This window comes from Bactrocera oleae, chromosome 4 (assembly GCF_042242935.1).
Source record: "Bactrocera oleae isolate idBacOlea1 chromosome 4, idBacOlea1, whole genome shotgun sequence".
In the NCBI taxonomy this organism is placed as follows: Eukaryota; Metazoa; Arthropoda; class Insecta; order Diptera; family Tephritidae; genus Bactrocera; species Bactrocera oleae.
This window is the reverse complement of record NC_091538.1, coordinates 70,445,168-70,462,490: the sequence shown is the minus strand read 5'-3', so window position 1 is coordinate 70,462,490 and position 17,323 is coordinate 70,445,168. Positions and strand designations below refer to the sequence as shown.

General features: G+C 33.0%; 2 protein-coding genes across 3 annotated transcripts in view; one reads left to right on the top strand and one right to left on the bottom strand.

The window, feature by feature from the left end:
- LOC106627129 (uncharacterized) overlaps positions 1-10,716 on the top strand; it is a 50,629-nt gene extending 39,913 nt beyond the window's left edge. The window contains 4 exon segments of the mRNA XM_070108343.1: positions 1,895-2,883; positions 3,908-3,920; positions 8,890-9,087; positions 9,183-10,716. Coding sequence (XP_069964444.1) covers positions 1,895-2,883; positions 3,908-3,920; positions 8,890-9,087; positions 9,183-9,881 — 1,899 coding nt within the window. The 3' untranslated portion in view covers positions 9,882-10,716.
- A 3,660-nt stretch (positions 10,717-14,376) lies between these two features.
- On the bottom strand, positions 14,377-17,189 carry LOC106627119 (alkylated DNA repair protein alkB homolog 8). Of its 2 annotated transcripts, XM_036367313.2 has the most exons (2): positions 16,742-17,189; positions 14,377-16,681 (listed from the first exon to the last, which is right to left on the bottom strand). In XM_036367313.2, the coding sequence occupies exons 1-2, from the start codon at positions 17,029-17,031 to the stop codon at positions 15,127-15,129; spliced, it is 1,845 nt and encodes a 614-aa protein (XP_036223206.2). In that variant the 5' UTR covers positions 17,032-17,189; the 3' UTR covers positions 14,377-15,126. The 2 variants fall into 2 exon arrangements, with proteins under 2 accessions (XP_036223206.2, XP_014102603.2); XM_014247128.3 differs by having other exon boundaries at positions 14,377-17,189.
- Between the last annotated feature and the right edge of the window lie 134 nt (positions 17,190-17,323).

Below are 17,323 nucleotides of genomic sequence, written 5' to 3'. Positions count from 1 at the left end.
TCTGTCAATCACTCGTATATCAATCACTTGTATATTTTGCTTATTTAATTTAAAAATATATTAGAGGTTAGATCTTGGTTAAGCTTTCGAAAGCAAATATTATTCATATACTTACATACTCGTATATATATTTGCCCCCGCTATAATATTTCCAAAACAAAATTGAAATGATGCAAATGTGATAAATGTATTGGAATATTTACGAGGCTAAATGTTAATTGCTATTTGTGTTATAAATTACTGTAGATATTGGCGGTTTGCCAAAATTATGCAGATGTTAGCATGTTTTAGTTATACGACTACTATATAACCTATTTAAATAATCGTTTTTTATAAAGCATTCCACAGATTAATCAAATTTGCATAGGCTTGCTATATACGCTGTCAGTTCATTCACCGCATTTGTTTCAATGGCCCAATCAATTCATGACGCTTACACAGAGCGAATATTTCAATATGAGACCGAGTATAAAGGTGCAGTGAGGCAAAATTTTTACTCTCTCAGCTCGGTCAGCTACGAGCAGTTTATAATAAGACAGTGCAACATCGCAGTGCCCTAAAAATCGCCTTCTCATGATGACTCGCTTCAAATAGAATTGGAGGGGCAAAAGCAAGTATGACCTAGTTCAGTTAGTTAGTTTTTCTAGACCTCCTAGTCCTAGTCTCCAAGCCTCAATGTTTTTTACAAATTTGCTTCATCATGGCTAGCTTAAAGAAAAAGTGAAGCACCAGTTATTTGTATCGAATTATTCTACAATGTTTCATCGCAAGCTTGTGATGTAATGATCATAAAAGAGCTTCATTGATTTTGTTCGGATTAAACTCTGAATACTGTTCCTACGTTGGACAAAAGGCCCTTGTCTTCACAATAGGTTTGTTTGACGGATCATTGGACCAAATTTAGAGATTTAACCTCTATATGGTTCAGTAAAAATCAGGAAGCAAATATATGCCTTATATCTTTGTCGAATATTTATCACTGGTTTGCTTCTTCAATTCTAAATGAATTTATTTCAATTAATTTAATTTTCTTCCTTAAAACAGAAATTATGGTTTCAGTATTGAAAAATCATGAACTAGATAATATTAGTTATCAAACCTAACAATAATTCACAAACTTGTTTATTATATTACAATTACATAACATATATTTTGAAATTTGCTTATGCTCAAAACAAGATACAAGTATATAATGTAATAAATTCAAATTATATATCATACTTCAGTCTAAATGCATGAGTCGTGAATACTTTCATAGAGTTACTTATTACATAATACCTAACCTCAAACCCACAACATTAGATACTCACAAAGAAGCTCCTAATAATTTCTATGACCCACTTCAGCAGATTAGGCAGTTTATTTATTTACTTTCTTGGATTATAAAGTTTTATGCACAATCAACTCTTTTATAAGTACTTATGAAATTATGTGATAGAAGATTATATAATATTTTAATATAAAAGTAAACATAAATATATTACAATTGTAGCGCAATTCTTACACAATACTAGCAATTATAGAAGTAATTATAAAATTAAGGTATACATATATGGTATTTGGTTAGTCAACATTTTGGTAGACAATATGACAGCCGCGCCTTTCCACCCAGCAAAATTGCGTAGTTATTATGTATGTACAATAGTTAATTCATTGTCCTTGCATACACAGCGTCGACACTCAAAAGCCAAAGTGTTTACATCTTTCCTCCTTTTCTTTCTTATCTCTTCTCCTCTTTCTCTCTCTTTGTTCCGGCTTTTCTGCTTATTATTCGTGCCGTTAATGTGTGTGCTCGTGTGCGCGTATGCGTGTCCACTACATTTGTATGTGTGCGTCCACTCGCTGCTGCTCACACATACACGTACATTATATAAACGCACACACACACGCTCAGTGTTTGCCGCGTTGCGAGGGTTGTGGCATCTTCGATCGCTGCTTTCAATATCCGCGACGCGAGCTGGAGCGCGATTGCGGCTGCCAGTTTGCATTGTTGCATAAGGCCGATGTGGAGAGCTAGCAACCAGCGCATGGTGATGGCGTTGCATCATCGGAAGGCTACGTCAAAGTCGATAGCATCGATAGTCCTACTGCAGCGCTGGCAACACCATTGCATAGCTGTGGCGCCATCAGTTGTCTGCGACTCGAGAATGAAGCTGCCAGAGGTGGCGCCGTTGCTAATAGTCGCCATAACTTGAGCGACAGCGATTGTAGCGTTAGCGAAGCGGATGAAAATGGCGCTGTCGATGAGAACGACATTGACACAGATGGTCGAATGCAACGCGATCACCGCTCCTTGCACCACGAGCAGCAGCATCAGCAATATCATCAACAACATCAACTGCTCATACAGTCGAAATCGAAAGCGGGTGGCGGAGTCAGCGGCGGCAGCGGCGGCGGCAACGGACACAAGTTCAGGCAGAAGCGTTTCATTCAACAGCGGAGTATATTGAAAAATTCAACAGAGCGTTCAAGCAATCAGGATGAGCAGGAACTTTTGGAGGCCAAAAAGCAATTGATATTGCGGCGACGACGGCTCTTCAGCCACTACCGCCAGTACGAGCAGTGGCGTCGGCGTCAATTTAGCTACGATCCGTGCTACTATCGCGCCATACCGCTGCCAATCGGCCAGGCGTCATCCATCAACTATGCTGGCGGTTACAGCAGTCAGGGTCAGGGCGCATTCCGACGCCGCCGCCAGTACAGGCGGCAGTACTCGTGTGCCGAACGTGAGGATTCGCGCGAGAGTCGTGAGTCGTCGTCGCTGCATCGTTACAAAGGCGCAAGTATGGTGGCTAGCGAATCATTCAATACCGATAGCGCTAACTATATTAACTATGAACAACAACAAGTACAATCACATCAACGGTCAAATCAATCGCAACAGCAACAACATCAGCGTGAAGAATCAATCGAACCGTACTCAACAATGGCACGTCGCAGTGTAAGTGGGATTTTTAAGCTCTTCCTAAAGCACAACGAAAGCACTTTGGCACTCGATACTTACACGACGGCTTCTCAAGGGAGTACTTTGTTCATAGGTTGGCTGTCGGCAAGCTGCACCGCGTACAACTCTGTTTGTTTTTAGCGTTGTTTTAGTAGTTGCACTTTGTAAATAAATAAATCCACCGCTTGAAATTCCTAGCGTCGACACGAACACCAGCATCTCACTGCACCCTGTACAAAATGCAAAAGCCAACCATTTTGATGGTGAACACGAAACTTTGTTCCTTACACTACTAGTTGGCTTCAAATCCTGCTTGATTGATTGCTTTCGAAATTTGTCGAATTCCGGTGACCCGAAGAGTAGCATCCGATGCGTTGTAATTGGAAGGACTAAGGATGTTTGGGTTGAGTTAAATTTGCTGTTCATCCTTAATACTTATTTCTTCTAAAAGCTTACCTAGAAAACTGTTTCTGTCATAAAGTTTTATTAGTCTTAGAGAAGTTGCTTCGCTTTTGGCTGAACTTTATTCGCTTGAACTTTTACATAATGTGCTTTGAAATTTTATCTGCTGTGAAACTGTAAATTCGCTATATCTTTTACATTTCTCTCTTATTTAAAAGTTTATTTTAACTATTGTATATTTAATTATATGCATTTAATTTTTCCTCAAAACGCTATTTCGCTATTTTCGCTTGCATTTTTCTTCCAATTTTGTTAGAGCATCCTGTATGAAATTTTTTTCTGTTCTATAGAAATTATTCCAATGTTTTGAAACTTTAGACCACTTTAAAGCTTTTATTTTGTAATCTGCTTAAGACTTTCCGCGAAGTTCACAAACAATTTTAGAGATTTTCTACCACCGCTTTTATGTTTACAAAAGCACTTTTGAAAAGCATAAAAACCAAATGATTTCAAAATAAAATTTTAGAAAAGTTATAACTGGGATATATATTTGGAAAAAAGCTGTAATAACAAGGTAGGATCAAATCAATCATCTGTGCCGGTTCGACATTGTTTTGTAGACAGTGTTTAAAATCCATATAGACAGCCATACTCTCTGGTACTGACATGTAACCAGTATTCAAATTTATTACAATTTCATATGATGCCAATATTTGAATATTGAGTTTATTTTATCAATTTGTTTGAACTCAAATTTTCAAGCAAGTTTTTCATAAACCTGTTAAATTTGATGCATATTTATTAATATTAGTTTTATTTTACTAATTTCATATTGTAAAATTTTTATCAGGTGGTAACCTTACTCCAGTTATATTTTACCATTATAATTTGTTGCAAATATTTTTTTAAATAAATGTATGACATATTTATATTTTCAACCTTTTTTGTACGATATTCATATTGCAGTGTTGCTTTATCGCTTCCACTTTTGTTTCTGGAGCGTTAATTTGAGTTCTTAAATATCATACGAACTTCCTGAGTGAAGATTATTACATAAACCGGTATCTAATCTAAAATATTACTGTGATAATTTACAAGTAATTTAGTTTTTTTTCATATTAAGCAAATAAGACTTAATTGACAACATCCAGATAATATTTTTCCATTTAGAGCGAAAAAATTAAGAGCCGATTTCAGGAATTTTCAATACAAAGAGAATGTGTCTATGAGTAAAACGTTATGCAGTATGCCACCTGCCAATATTAATTAACCCAGTTATGAAATAATTTAGGTAATTTTTACCCAATTATTTCAATACCTTCATTAATTCGTATGTGAATGTGTGAAAATCCCTTATAACAGTTTATATGTATTTGTGGAGCGGCAATGGTATCCATAATATGAATATGCCCATGTCAATGGATAAATAGAGACACATTTGTGACCTGTATTTATGTATACGAAAATACATAAATGCTTACAAGGAAAACCAATTCCGTGCTCTGGTAAAATCGATTGCAATTAAATCTTAATAAACATGTTATCCTGTATAAGTGTCCAGGGACAGTTCAAAATAAAAGAAATAATTATTTGCGTCAACTTAAACACGCCAATTAAAAGAATTAAATTGTATTTAATCGTTATATTTATTGTTATTGTTATTCTTGTTGTTATTATTACAATTTATTTTTTTTCTACTTTTGTACTTTGGAAACATTATATAATTTCAATCAAACTATTCCATTGATTGCATGTAATATTATTATTTTTATAATAAAATATGAAGCAAAATCTTTTTTACCAAACCATAAATCAAAACTGCTGATTAATCGATTAACTTGCCACAATTAATTGCAATTATCATAATTTTTGTATTGCAATCAATATTTTCACACAATTATCGAGTAATAAAGCGTAATTGCCGTCTCAAGTTACACATTAAAACGAATAAAATTGATTTATGAAAATCAAAATTTTTAATAACGGAAAACCATTGAACATTCATATGTAACATATGTATGAACATGAAAATATATTTTTTTGGGGTCGAATTTTTCTACACACCTTTAGCAGCTCATTTAAATAAATGTGATGTGTTAGCAATGTGAAAATTATGTAGAGTTTACATTGCAAGTCAGCTACCGCTGTTTATTGCATAAACAAATGAGGCGTCGCAAATTGAAATAACAAACGCCATTCATATATTTATTAAAGCTGTCGAAACGCCAATTAAGCGGTAGGAATCTACGTAGAATAAATAAACACCCGAAATTCTGCGATAAAATTGCAAGAAATAAATTATGAAAAATCAACATGTTATACAAATATGAACGTATTTGTAAATAGATTGAAAATTTCATTTAAGGTGGTATACTAGTCTAGAGACATGCATTTTAGGTAATTTTTAAAGTGCCGTAAAAAAAGGCAATAAATATTTTTACCATCGATCTTTTTATCAATTATTTATTAATGTTACAAGAGTACTAAACAAAATTAAAACAAAAAAAGTTAAAAATTTAAAAAACTGGCAGCGGATGATGTGAGGCGTCTCAAAAATTGGCACATAGCATACCCATGATTTTAACCCTCCTAGTCATCTGAAATGGAAAAAAAAGTATTTAAAGTTTAGTGTGAAGTCTTTTGTTCGATTAGACCAAGTCGAACCAGTTTGGAGGCCGAGCCAGTAAAATGTCTATAGCTCCGAAAATAATTTACATTTTCAAAAATCCTTGAAAATATCGATCGAAAATCGATTTTTTTGAAATTCTACCCGAGAATACCCCTTAAAGAAAAGGAAAGAAGAAAACAAAGGTTAATTCGAGTAGACTATAATGATAAGTTGTTATTCGAAAGATTTTTGTGAGAAATATTTAAAATTATTTCGATTATTTCAACATATATGTATTTGGTACATGTACCTCGACTTGATGCTTGTTAATTCTCAAGATTATATAAAAAAAAATTCGTTAGCCGGTTTTCTTACTGGTATCGAATTTATATCGTTCGTTGTGATATTAACAAGCTAATATACCGAATTTGAAAATTGCTTTTAAAATATTAAACTTAGTCAAACTCTGTGTAATTAGTTTGCCTAGGGTATAAGTATCTAACACAAGCTTACTTTTGACTGACATTAAATAGCTTATGACTGAAATATCAATATTTATAAAATAAGAGATAACTTTGCTTTTATGAGCCAGTGACTGGATTTTATTTAATCTATTAGCCCATAATTGCCTATGAGCACTGCTCATATATTGATTCGTTAATGCACTGTTCGCACTCACGTTACTCCGCTGTTAAATAACACTTGCATGGGGAATGAGTGACCTAGAAAACGGAGATGGCTTGTGCAAGTGGTTTTCAATTACAAACGCTTTCCCTTCATTCAAATTCTTCTCCCAAACCATAATTTGATATGTCCATTCAGTCTTGACGCTTGTCAAGCCTCTGCCCGCCGTTATCTGTTAACTTATCATATACATGCGCAACATCAAAACTTGCCTTTCAGTAGCTCAAAATTATCGGTAGTAAATTGGTTTAACTGTGTAAACATGCATTCACTCGCTCTTGATTGCGCATAAAAGCCATAAAGCAAGCCCTTGGATCTCTGTACATATGTGTATGTGCATGTAAGCACAAGTTTCGATAAGCATACCTATACATACACTAGTTTATATTCATATGCATGTGTGTACGTAAACCGTATCTCAGCAAAAATCGCTTGAATCCTACTTGCAAATGAAATGTGTTCCATAGTAGATGAGAATTACTCCAAATATAGCTCTAATGTGCGATATAACCATTTACTATAGTATTGACAAGCTTCATAGCCAAAACATTAAGCAAAATGTTGTTGTTGAGTCGATCCATAAGAGGTGTTGAGATCCTTTGCTATCTTTTTGATGTCGAAACGACGATTTTCAAGCACTACTGTTTCCACAACTTTTTCGAAGAGGCAAGTTCCCGATGACTTCATGAACTTCACTGAATAGTTTGTGCCATGAAAGTACTTGGGTTCGTAATAGAGTAGTCTCAACAAAACACAAACTAATTCACATATAGAGATCAAACTTTACGCAAACATAAAAAAAGGTTGCATAAAACTAGGAAAAAATTACCAATTAGGTTTGCGCGCGCACTTTCAATGGACCAGTTCGGAACAAATGTTATCAGATGTTATAGCACTTGGACTTGCACGGAACGAACATTTCAACCACCACAGCCTGTCGTGGAATCAATGCTAGCATCATTAGTTTTGTGCTTTTATTTTGTAGTAACCAGTTTAACCTTTGTTCGAATGAATTGAGGGCTAATTAAATTTAAAGCAAAGCTTTTACTACGCTCTCAACGAAATCAAAAGCGAAGATTACACAAGAAGACGAAAACATAAACTCAAAATAGTATTTGAGTTCAAGTCTTTAAAATCGCAAATTTTTTCTCTATTAGTTTTGATTCACTTAAAAAATGCCTTTGTGTTGTCAGCATGTTCCGTCAGTGTTTCATGTATCATATTGGACGCCAATTGGACAATAACCTGATAAAACCCCTATAGCTCAGAAACGAAGATCGTTGCTAATAGCGATGGGCTCGCCAGAACGCTTTCAGCATATGTATTCAATTAAATATTTGTTGTTAATAAAAGAATGTATCAGGCATTACTACTATCTAAGTTTATTTATTTTTTATGTTTTCCAATTATTTTGTGTATATTATTTATGATAAATTGAATAATTATTATTTTATTATTAAACAAAATCATAATCGAATTTAGAAAGTCTATTAAATTAGATGAAATAATTAAAAAATATTATATACAAGTATATATATATATATATATATATGTAGGGATAAACAAAAATTGCCGGTGCCTTCCTTAATAATAAACTTAAAAGTTACAAAAATTATAAAAATATGAAAAAACTACCGAATTATATGAACTTTCAATTAATATTTCAAAATTTTACACAATATAATTATAACACATTTCTAGCATAAAAATTGCTTTCGAATCATAACGGTAAGATTTAATGTAACATACACAAAAGTTATGAACGCACAATGCACACATACACCTGTATACACAGCAAAACGTAATGTGTTCATACACATATACACACATACAAAGCTAAAATAGAAATAATTTAGAAATAAACACCCGCTTAACATGTTTTTGCGCCAATTTTCCAAATCGTTCGCTTTTGATTTTCGTAGAAATGTTTAATGATTTGTACGTTTGTTATTTTAGAGGCGTGTGTTTGTACTTGCGTATATAGCAATCAGAGTACATATGTATTATGTATTTACATAGGTATGCTTTAGAAAAAAACCAACAAATCAAAATACCGAATTTTCGTGTTAAAGCACGAATTTCACTTTTCAATAAACGTTCAATAAATGTTTGCAGTTTCAATATTTGCTTTTGTCGTCCGTCAACGCGCCATATTTTATATTTCTTTTGTCCCATGTATCCTGTCGACAGAAATACGCTGAAAATATTGTGCGCCCCCACACTGAAAACGTATTTGTGTCTCTGCTTCCAGCATTTCCACATGTTGCACGAGGAGCGCTCTGCCTCCATTTCGGAACGATGCACACGTAGTCGCATCAATTCGGCCATATTTGTGTCGTCCGAGGGTAGAGGATTTGATTCAATCGAATTCCTGCGTCGACACGGTTCGCAGAGTGTATTGTGTCGGAAGGCACGCAGCGCCGAGAATATCACCGACAATGAGCGCAAGGTGAGTTGAGAAATGTGTGGAAATGTTTTAACTAACTCAAATGTTTACGTTTATATATATGTATATACCATTTTCGGAAATAATTTTTACTACAGAAAAGTTTCTCCGACAATAAGGGTTCGTGGCGCAATGAAGGGAACAATGACATCGATCCGAATGCATCGAAGCGGAGACAAGACGATCTCGACGGTAGCGCTATTGAGCTACGCGAATGCCGTCCCATTGCCAACAATTGTAGTGCAGGCTGTTGCGGCGAATCGCGAACTCTATCCGTGCTCACTACCAATACCAGCTGCGATCATCCATCCACATCGGCGGCCGCAGCGGTTTCAATGGCCGCAACTAATGTGGTTGTGGGCAGCATCTCGATTGAAACACCACCTTCCCACATCAAAGATGAACTGCATAACAGCACAGCCAGCATCGCAGCCACAACCACCGCCATCGTCGCTTTGCAGAATGGTGAGAAGAAACAGCGTCCAAATACCTTTGTGGGCATATCGAAGAAGACTTCCGTCTCACGAGATTCCAACGACACTGTCGAGGAGTTAGTACTCGTGCCAAGCGTCGCGGCCACGGCGGTGCCGTTGCCAGAAATAGCCATTACAAATCGTTCTCGTACGCTTGTGCGCCAGCGTTCCTCAACTGCCTCCATTTCACCGCACCGCAGTCCCAAGTTGCTAGCGCTAAAGCATGCCAAACCCAAAATCGCGGCGTTACCAATGGTTTCGGTTTCGGGACCATCACCACCGCACGAGAAGCCGCCGCCACAACCGCAAACGGAGTATTTGTAACAAATGGCAGCCGAAACATTTATTTAAGTTTAAGTGAAAGCAACGTTGACATGGAAGATGGAAGGCATATATGAATATATGAAGAGAATACAAACGGTCGGCGCAGCGGCACGTTATGGTGTTGTATGCGCCAAATCAATAAGGCACAAAAGAAACTTCAAGCTACCATATCCTCAGTGAAGTATATAATTGGAATCTTTCCTATACTCTTCCTAACTTCCAGCTCACGTATTTAACACACACACTTACAAATGTTTCGGCTATAATTGGAACAGTTCGTGGCCAACTAGTGTTGGGGTGGTCTATCGTCTAAAATCTCACAAAAAATCTCAAAAATGACTGAACTATTCGTAACTATTGAAAACCGTTAAAAAAACAAATACATATGTACATAAAACTAATATATGTGTATGTATGTATGTATATTTATTACAAAATTATTAAACCTTAGTACTAGATATTAGCTCTAAAAATACAACCCGAGCCATTGGTAGATTGGCGAAAAGCTTTAACAAGTCACTTGAAAACTTTCAAGCTTTAATATTACAAATACCATTAATACTGTTTATAACATTTTTTCGTCATTAATATTCATTATTGATTAATATTATTAATGTAACATATGTATATGTGCAACTAATTACTATTTATAAGCATATATATGTATGTAATTATTTATTATATTTACGTAAATATGTTTTGTATAGACTTAAGCACAGCTGACAACAAATTATATTAAGCAACCGCAGTAACAACAACAATAAAATCATAGAATAATTGATTACTATCATTATTTCTCCGTTTATCAAAAACTAAACACATACATGCACGTGCTTAGGAGCTTACATTGTAGGTTTTCGAATTGCGTTTCTTTATGGAATTCAATATATATATATCGTATAGTGATTAGTTTTTTTTATTATGTACTTAAATAATAATAAATATATTCTTAGATATGCATGTGTAAGTTATATATTCATACCTACATGGCTAATATCATATATCTATATAGCATGGCATATTTGGTATATTTTGTAAAAGCTTTAATGCTACAAAGGAAAATTATCTTGCAATGGACAACATCAACGTCAATGCCAGTTTAAAGCGCGTATTCAAGTGGCAACTTATTAATATGAAACGCCCCCTTGTGTTTCAGTTTTTGATCCAAAAAAGGTATCCAATGTAAACAGACTCCTTATTTTCGATTTAATCTTTGCTAAATCATTTTTTGCATTAAGCAATTAAATCTACAACTTTAAAAAGTAATATTCAAATACAAATTTTTCCGCTCTACAAAAAGCTTCAAACTATTTTATTCATAAAAACGTTGTTTTAAAAGCTATACGCAATAGAAGTTATACCTACATGAAATGACCTCCTGAGCATTCATACAAGTGATTGAACATTTTGTGTTGATCATACGGCATGGTGTACTATTATATATAAATATGTACGAGAACAGTACCTTTGATGTATAACCTTAACTGCGTATAAATTTCAAAAGATTGTTTGAATGTAAAAAATTCGTAAGTCTTTTTTGTGCAGAGCGGGAAATTTTGCATAAGAATATCACTTTATTAAAGTTGTAGATTCATTTACTTTGGAGATAAAATATTTATTGCAAAAGATCAATTAAATTCCATATTCTATACATGTGAAAAGAAATCTGATTAAGACACGCAGAAACTAAAACTACAGAAAACGTTTGCAAACAATAAGTTAACTTCGCAAATAACGTAAACCTTAATAAACATAGTTATATTGGTTTTTTGTAATTTTCCAAAAAATTTTTTTAAAAAATTCTGTTTCGAAATTTATATTTATATTTTAAAAATATATTTTTTAATTTATAGATATTTAAGAAGAGATTATTTATTGTACAGTGGAGCAAATTTGAATTATATGGAAATGGTGGAATGTAACTCAAACTCAAGAGATTTTGAATATATGCTCTTAAATAAAATGCGTAAATAAAAAAAAATAAAAATAAACTTACAATTATGTACAAATGTAAGAAACCGTATAAAAATTATGCATACTCGTATTTACTAAAATTAAAGAAACAATAATAATAGTATGTACTCACAGAGGAATTTAACGGCTTGTCAGGGCTCCAAAGGCAGGCCAAAATCAAAGCTCAAGAATTTCATAAATCATTTCAACTTAAACACATTTAGCTAAATCAACTATACATAGACACACATCAGCATTTACACACTAATACTTAGAAATTTAGTAATATATAGAAGCTAACATCTATTCCATTGAATTATTTGAAGTTTGAATCGTTGAAAGCCAAGTAGGACCCTGACCCGAAAACCATTACGTACAACATTAAAATGTATGTATATTTGTAGTATTTATACCAAATCATAATAGAAAACTAATCATGACCTAAACAATATCTACATGCATAAATATTTAATATAATATATATATTTATATACATATGTTTACACCTACTGAAAACTTAATGAAGAAATATGGTATAAGCTTTACTCTCCTCTATCAAATAACAAATAAATATTTACATGTAAGCAACAAAATTTTATGCACATACATATATACTTATGTACATACATACATAAATACATACTTCACAGTGTATACAAAAAAATATTGACGAGAAATGTTCAAAGACACCAACCAAATATCACAGTGCAACCGAAGGATTTGATTTTTCCTAAAACCAAAGGAACGAATATATAAATATGTAAATAAACATGCACATAGAAATAAAACTCAGCAATTGAATGACTACCTATAGAGTTATACACAAGCAAGTATATACTATATACTATATAGAGATAACATTTCAGTAAGTATATTGCCAATACTCAATGTTTATAAAAAATATTAAAAAAAATAGTTTAAGCAGATTTTATTGACCACGTAATAGAGCATTTTATGGAAAATAATCGAAACATTTGTGTACTAGGTTGCTATCCGAAATTACACAAAACATGTTTTGGCATGTTGAAAATAGTACTTCTTAATTTATAAAAAAAAAACACATTTTTTAATTTATAAAAAACAGAACATTTTTTAATTTATAAAAAACAGAATATTTTTTAATTTATGAATAAAAACATTTATTAATTCATAAAAAAAAACATTTTTTAATACATAAAAAATAAATTTTTTTAATTTATAAAAAAAAAACATTTTTTAATACATAAAAAATAAATTTTTTTTATTTATAAAAAAAAAAACATTTTTTAATTTATGAAAAAAATATTTTTTAAATATAAAAAGGTAACCTAATCTGTTCCAACGACAGTCGCGTGTAAGTAACGCTACGGACAGGTATTTATAAGTAACCAAAAATTGTCAATACGACAGCATTTCTTAAAACAACAATAACAAAAACACGCATGATCTGATAAACATATTTCTTATTAACTATTCTCTCATGGGGCTGTTCAGAATTCAATTCTTTGCCATTATAAAGTTTAAATATTTTAATTATTATTTTCTTCGAACAAATCTAGAGCATACATATACATACATATGTATTTACATACATAATGCAGACATTTTCATAGCTGTACTCTATACGAATGTAAAAGTTCCAAAAACAATTATAGAACCTAAAAAAAAGCAACAGATAAATGAATTTGAGGTTTCAGAATAAATTGAATGTTAACTAAAGTGTTAACAAAAACGAATTTTTTAATAGGAACACAAATAAGTTTTGATAAGATGATAAAATTAAGATGGCGAATTATGGCAAATTAACTTTTTTCATTGCTTTGGCGCAGTTGGCAGATTCTCAGGCCACAGATCCATTTCACTTTATACTAAATAGGTAAAGTTTTTTTTTTTTAATTTTGTGCCCGCCGCATTGTTTTGATGTAAAAAAAACATTATTTCCAACAATTTTATTATTGATTTGTTAAAATTAATTTATTTCTCGTTTTGTTTTAATTATGTATTTATTTTTTATTTTTTTATTATAATTATTTATTTTTTTATTATAAATATTTACATTTTTATTTTATTCTAATTATTTATTACATTTTAATGTAAATTACCTTTTTTAAATTTTTTATTTATTTATAAGTAAAAGTAAGTTTTTCACATTTTTTCAAATTGATTTTAGTTTAGAAAACGTATGTTAAATGAAAAAAAAATATTCCGTCTCTTGTTTATTCAACGAACAGCTATTAAAATAAATATTGTGAAAATGCGACATTTAACTTATATTTTTGGAGGTAAATATAAATGTATCCGTATACAAACCTATGTATTATATATATATACAATTACTCGAATGTCCAGAACAAGTGTAATAAAAACATATTATTCTAAAATAATTCCAGAAGCTTTACCCAAGTCCAATATAATGTCAAAAAATATTGAAATCAATTAAATAGTTTCGTATTCACACTCAAATAAAAGATATAGATATTTACGAAGTCAATAATATATATATGAAAACCTCGTAAAACAAAATATTATTTTATATTGTATAAATATATAATAAAACTACACATACAACTTTTTAAACGTCCAGTTTTATTATGAGAGTAGCGCAAACCCAAACTAAAACTTTGGGTTTAATTGTTAATAAAATATTTTTCTACCCTTTTGTGCATTTTTTTAGTCTTTAAGTTAATCAGTTTTATACACGCCTGCATAGATTATTTAAATTGCGAATTTATTTTTTGAATCAATGCTAATTTTAACAAGTAAACGAAGGAATTTAATAAAGGTCAAATAAAAAGTTTTAACAAAGGTTTACAGCTTCTTTAAGAAATTAGTGTCTTATTTAAAATTACCACAAAAAATACAAGAATTATGTAATATTTCATATTCGTATTAGTTAAATAAGTTCATCCGAGCCAAATCGTAAAATCAAACCAATATTTTATAAGTACATACATATTTCACTTTGAATTAATGCAAAGTATTTACGTATCAAATTAATATTATTTGAAAATTAATAAAAAGTGTAGAAACCATTTTAGAGAAGTAAACATAATTTTAGTAAGAATTTTAATGCAACAATTAAAAAAAGCAGTAAACAAATTTTGTCATTAATGAAATGTCAATTAAATATACGATTATTTCAGAATGTCTAGATGTTAATTAATTTATTATAACGATATTTGCTGATACATAAAAACATTTGTATATGTTTTAGAGACCTATCATGGAAAAACTAGATAAAAACTGTCATTAAATAAATGGGAATTAAACTTCAAATATAGTAAATATAAATTCAGTGTGTTTTATTTCGTTTCTAGCGCCTCTCGAAAATCACACAATGATTGCCTTGATCATAGTAGCTTTGCACTAGTTCTACATCGGGCACTTGCGCTAACATTGCCTCCAGCTCACCGGACTCGAATACATGGTAATAGCGCAAGTAGGTACTTGAGGGCGCATGGTTGTTAGTATCTTTAATCGCAGCTGATGCGCCTTTCAATTTCCACGGCACCAGCACATCCTGCTGCATGAAGTCGGTGCGATTTGTGTGTACAGGCAATTGCGGTGCACCATGTATTGAAGATTTAAAATCTTCTGTCTGCAGCTGTTGCAACACCTCTGCTGCACATTGTCGCTGTTGCTCAACGGTTGTCTTCTTTTTATTTAAGGCTTTATTTTGCAGTAAGTATGCCGATTTCTTATTATCATTAGCGCGTTGGTCTTTCGCCCAAACATAGATCAGTGCACGTCCACCTGAACGCAGCAGCCTTGCCATTTCCCGTATCGCAGCCAAACGCCGCTCTGCGGTTGCTAAATGATGAATAACCGCAATGCTAATGCAAGCATCTACAGCTTGGCTGCGGACAGGTATATGTAAGCAATCGCAACGAAAAGCGTTTGGCAAATTTGTGCCATCCTCGTTAATGATTTTTGCACGCTCTAAGCACGCGTTAATAAGTCCACTACTACGATCGCAACCAATTGTTAAAGCATTATTATTACATTGAAGATATTTTCCATTGCCACAACCAATATCGAGTAACACTGATCCAGTTTGAAAGCTACGTAGAAACTCAGCAACACGTGGCCAAGGTGTGTGACGAGTTTCACTGAAGTGTGGCGCAATACAATCATAAACGCTGTGCACGTTCTTTTCCTCTAATTGTGCAGCTATCATATCGGTTATGATAGGACTCAATTTAATTTGTGTATTTATGCGCGAGTCACAAAGTGTCGGAAATCTGCAGTCGCACGGACCTCGTCGCAAACGACGGAAAGTTAATGAAATACGTTTTTGGCGCGGCCTCACAGTCAAACCAGTCTCGGAGGGCACAACATCAAGTGTACGCGGAGTAATACCATGTGTCCAGTCATAACGCGATGCTCCCGACATTACCAACATTGAACGACGTAACAATTTGAGTGGCTGTCGATCAGAGCCACGGCGGAAATCCATAACTACTTCACCAAATAGTGATAAGGAAAGAATGGGATCGAGAAAGGCACTATGCGTATCTACATGTGGAGGTATACCCTGTCCAGGTTCATAGATGTTAACCGTCAATTGATCCGGAACATCCCAATCCCATGTTGGTAGACCCAGCTTAGCCATTTCAGTTTTTAGTCGCGGCCAGAGTATATCACACTCCTTTGGTATTTTTTCGTTTAACGGTTTTGTGGCATCAACGTTATTTTCTCCATATATGAATTGATAACCAAAATGTTTTACACGTCTATGCTTTAAATCATTTTGTTCGACATCTTCTATATTAATTGCTTTTAATAACATATTTTCTTCAGGCTCTGTCAAAAAATTCGGCAATAGTATGAGACCTTCAGGAAGCGGTTTAGCCCAAACATTTTCTTCCCTGCACATAGGTAAACTTTTAAAATATGACAAATAAACCACACCTCCACGTTGCTCTAACCCTTCACGTCCGTGCATGCTGTTATAAATACGCTCCGCATCAAGCACATTATTGCATTCCAAAAAGCAATATGATTTGTTTGGCAACATGATTACTTGTTGCACAGGTGCATATTGGATTGCATTAGATAACACGGATTCTTCTGTAAGGCCTGTAGAAAGACCGGCATTCAAGATAGCAAGAATGCATGTAGGCGTTTCACTACTTTCAATATCAAAGTCCGTACGGATTATTGCCTCACACCGCCGCTGCTTACGCTCCAATTTACGAGAACTGTAATCTTTCGTCATTTTAATTTTTACTTTTCAAAGATATATTGGTTTAACTCTAAGCAAAACTTTACTATTCAGATCCGAGCAAATGTTTATAACACAAATAGAAAAACGATTATCGGTTCAACATGTGTAATCTTAATGTTTACCTTTTATATGTCAGATATTGTCGAATGAAAATCAAAATAAACCAAGATCAATGCTGCCAATTTTTTTCGTTTTTTTGAGAAACCATACCAGTGCTGACAGCTTAGTAAAAACTGTGTTGTAAAACGTCTAGAGAACTTACACTTGAAATTTGTAAATAACA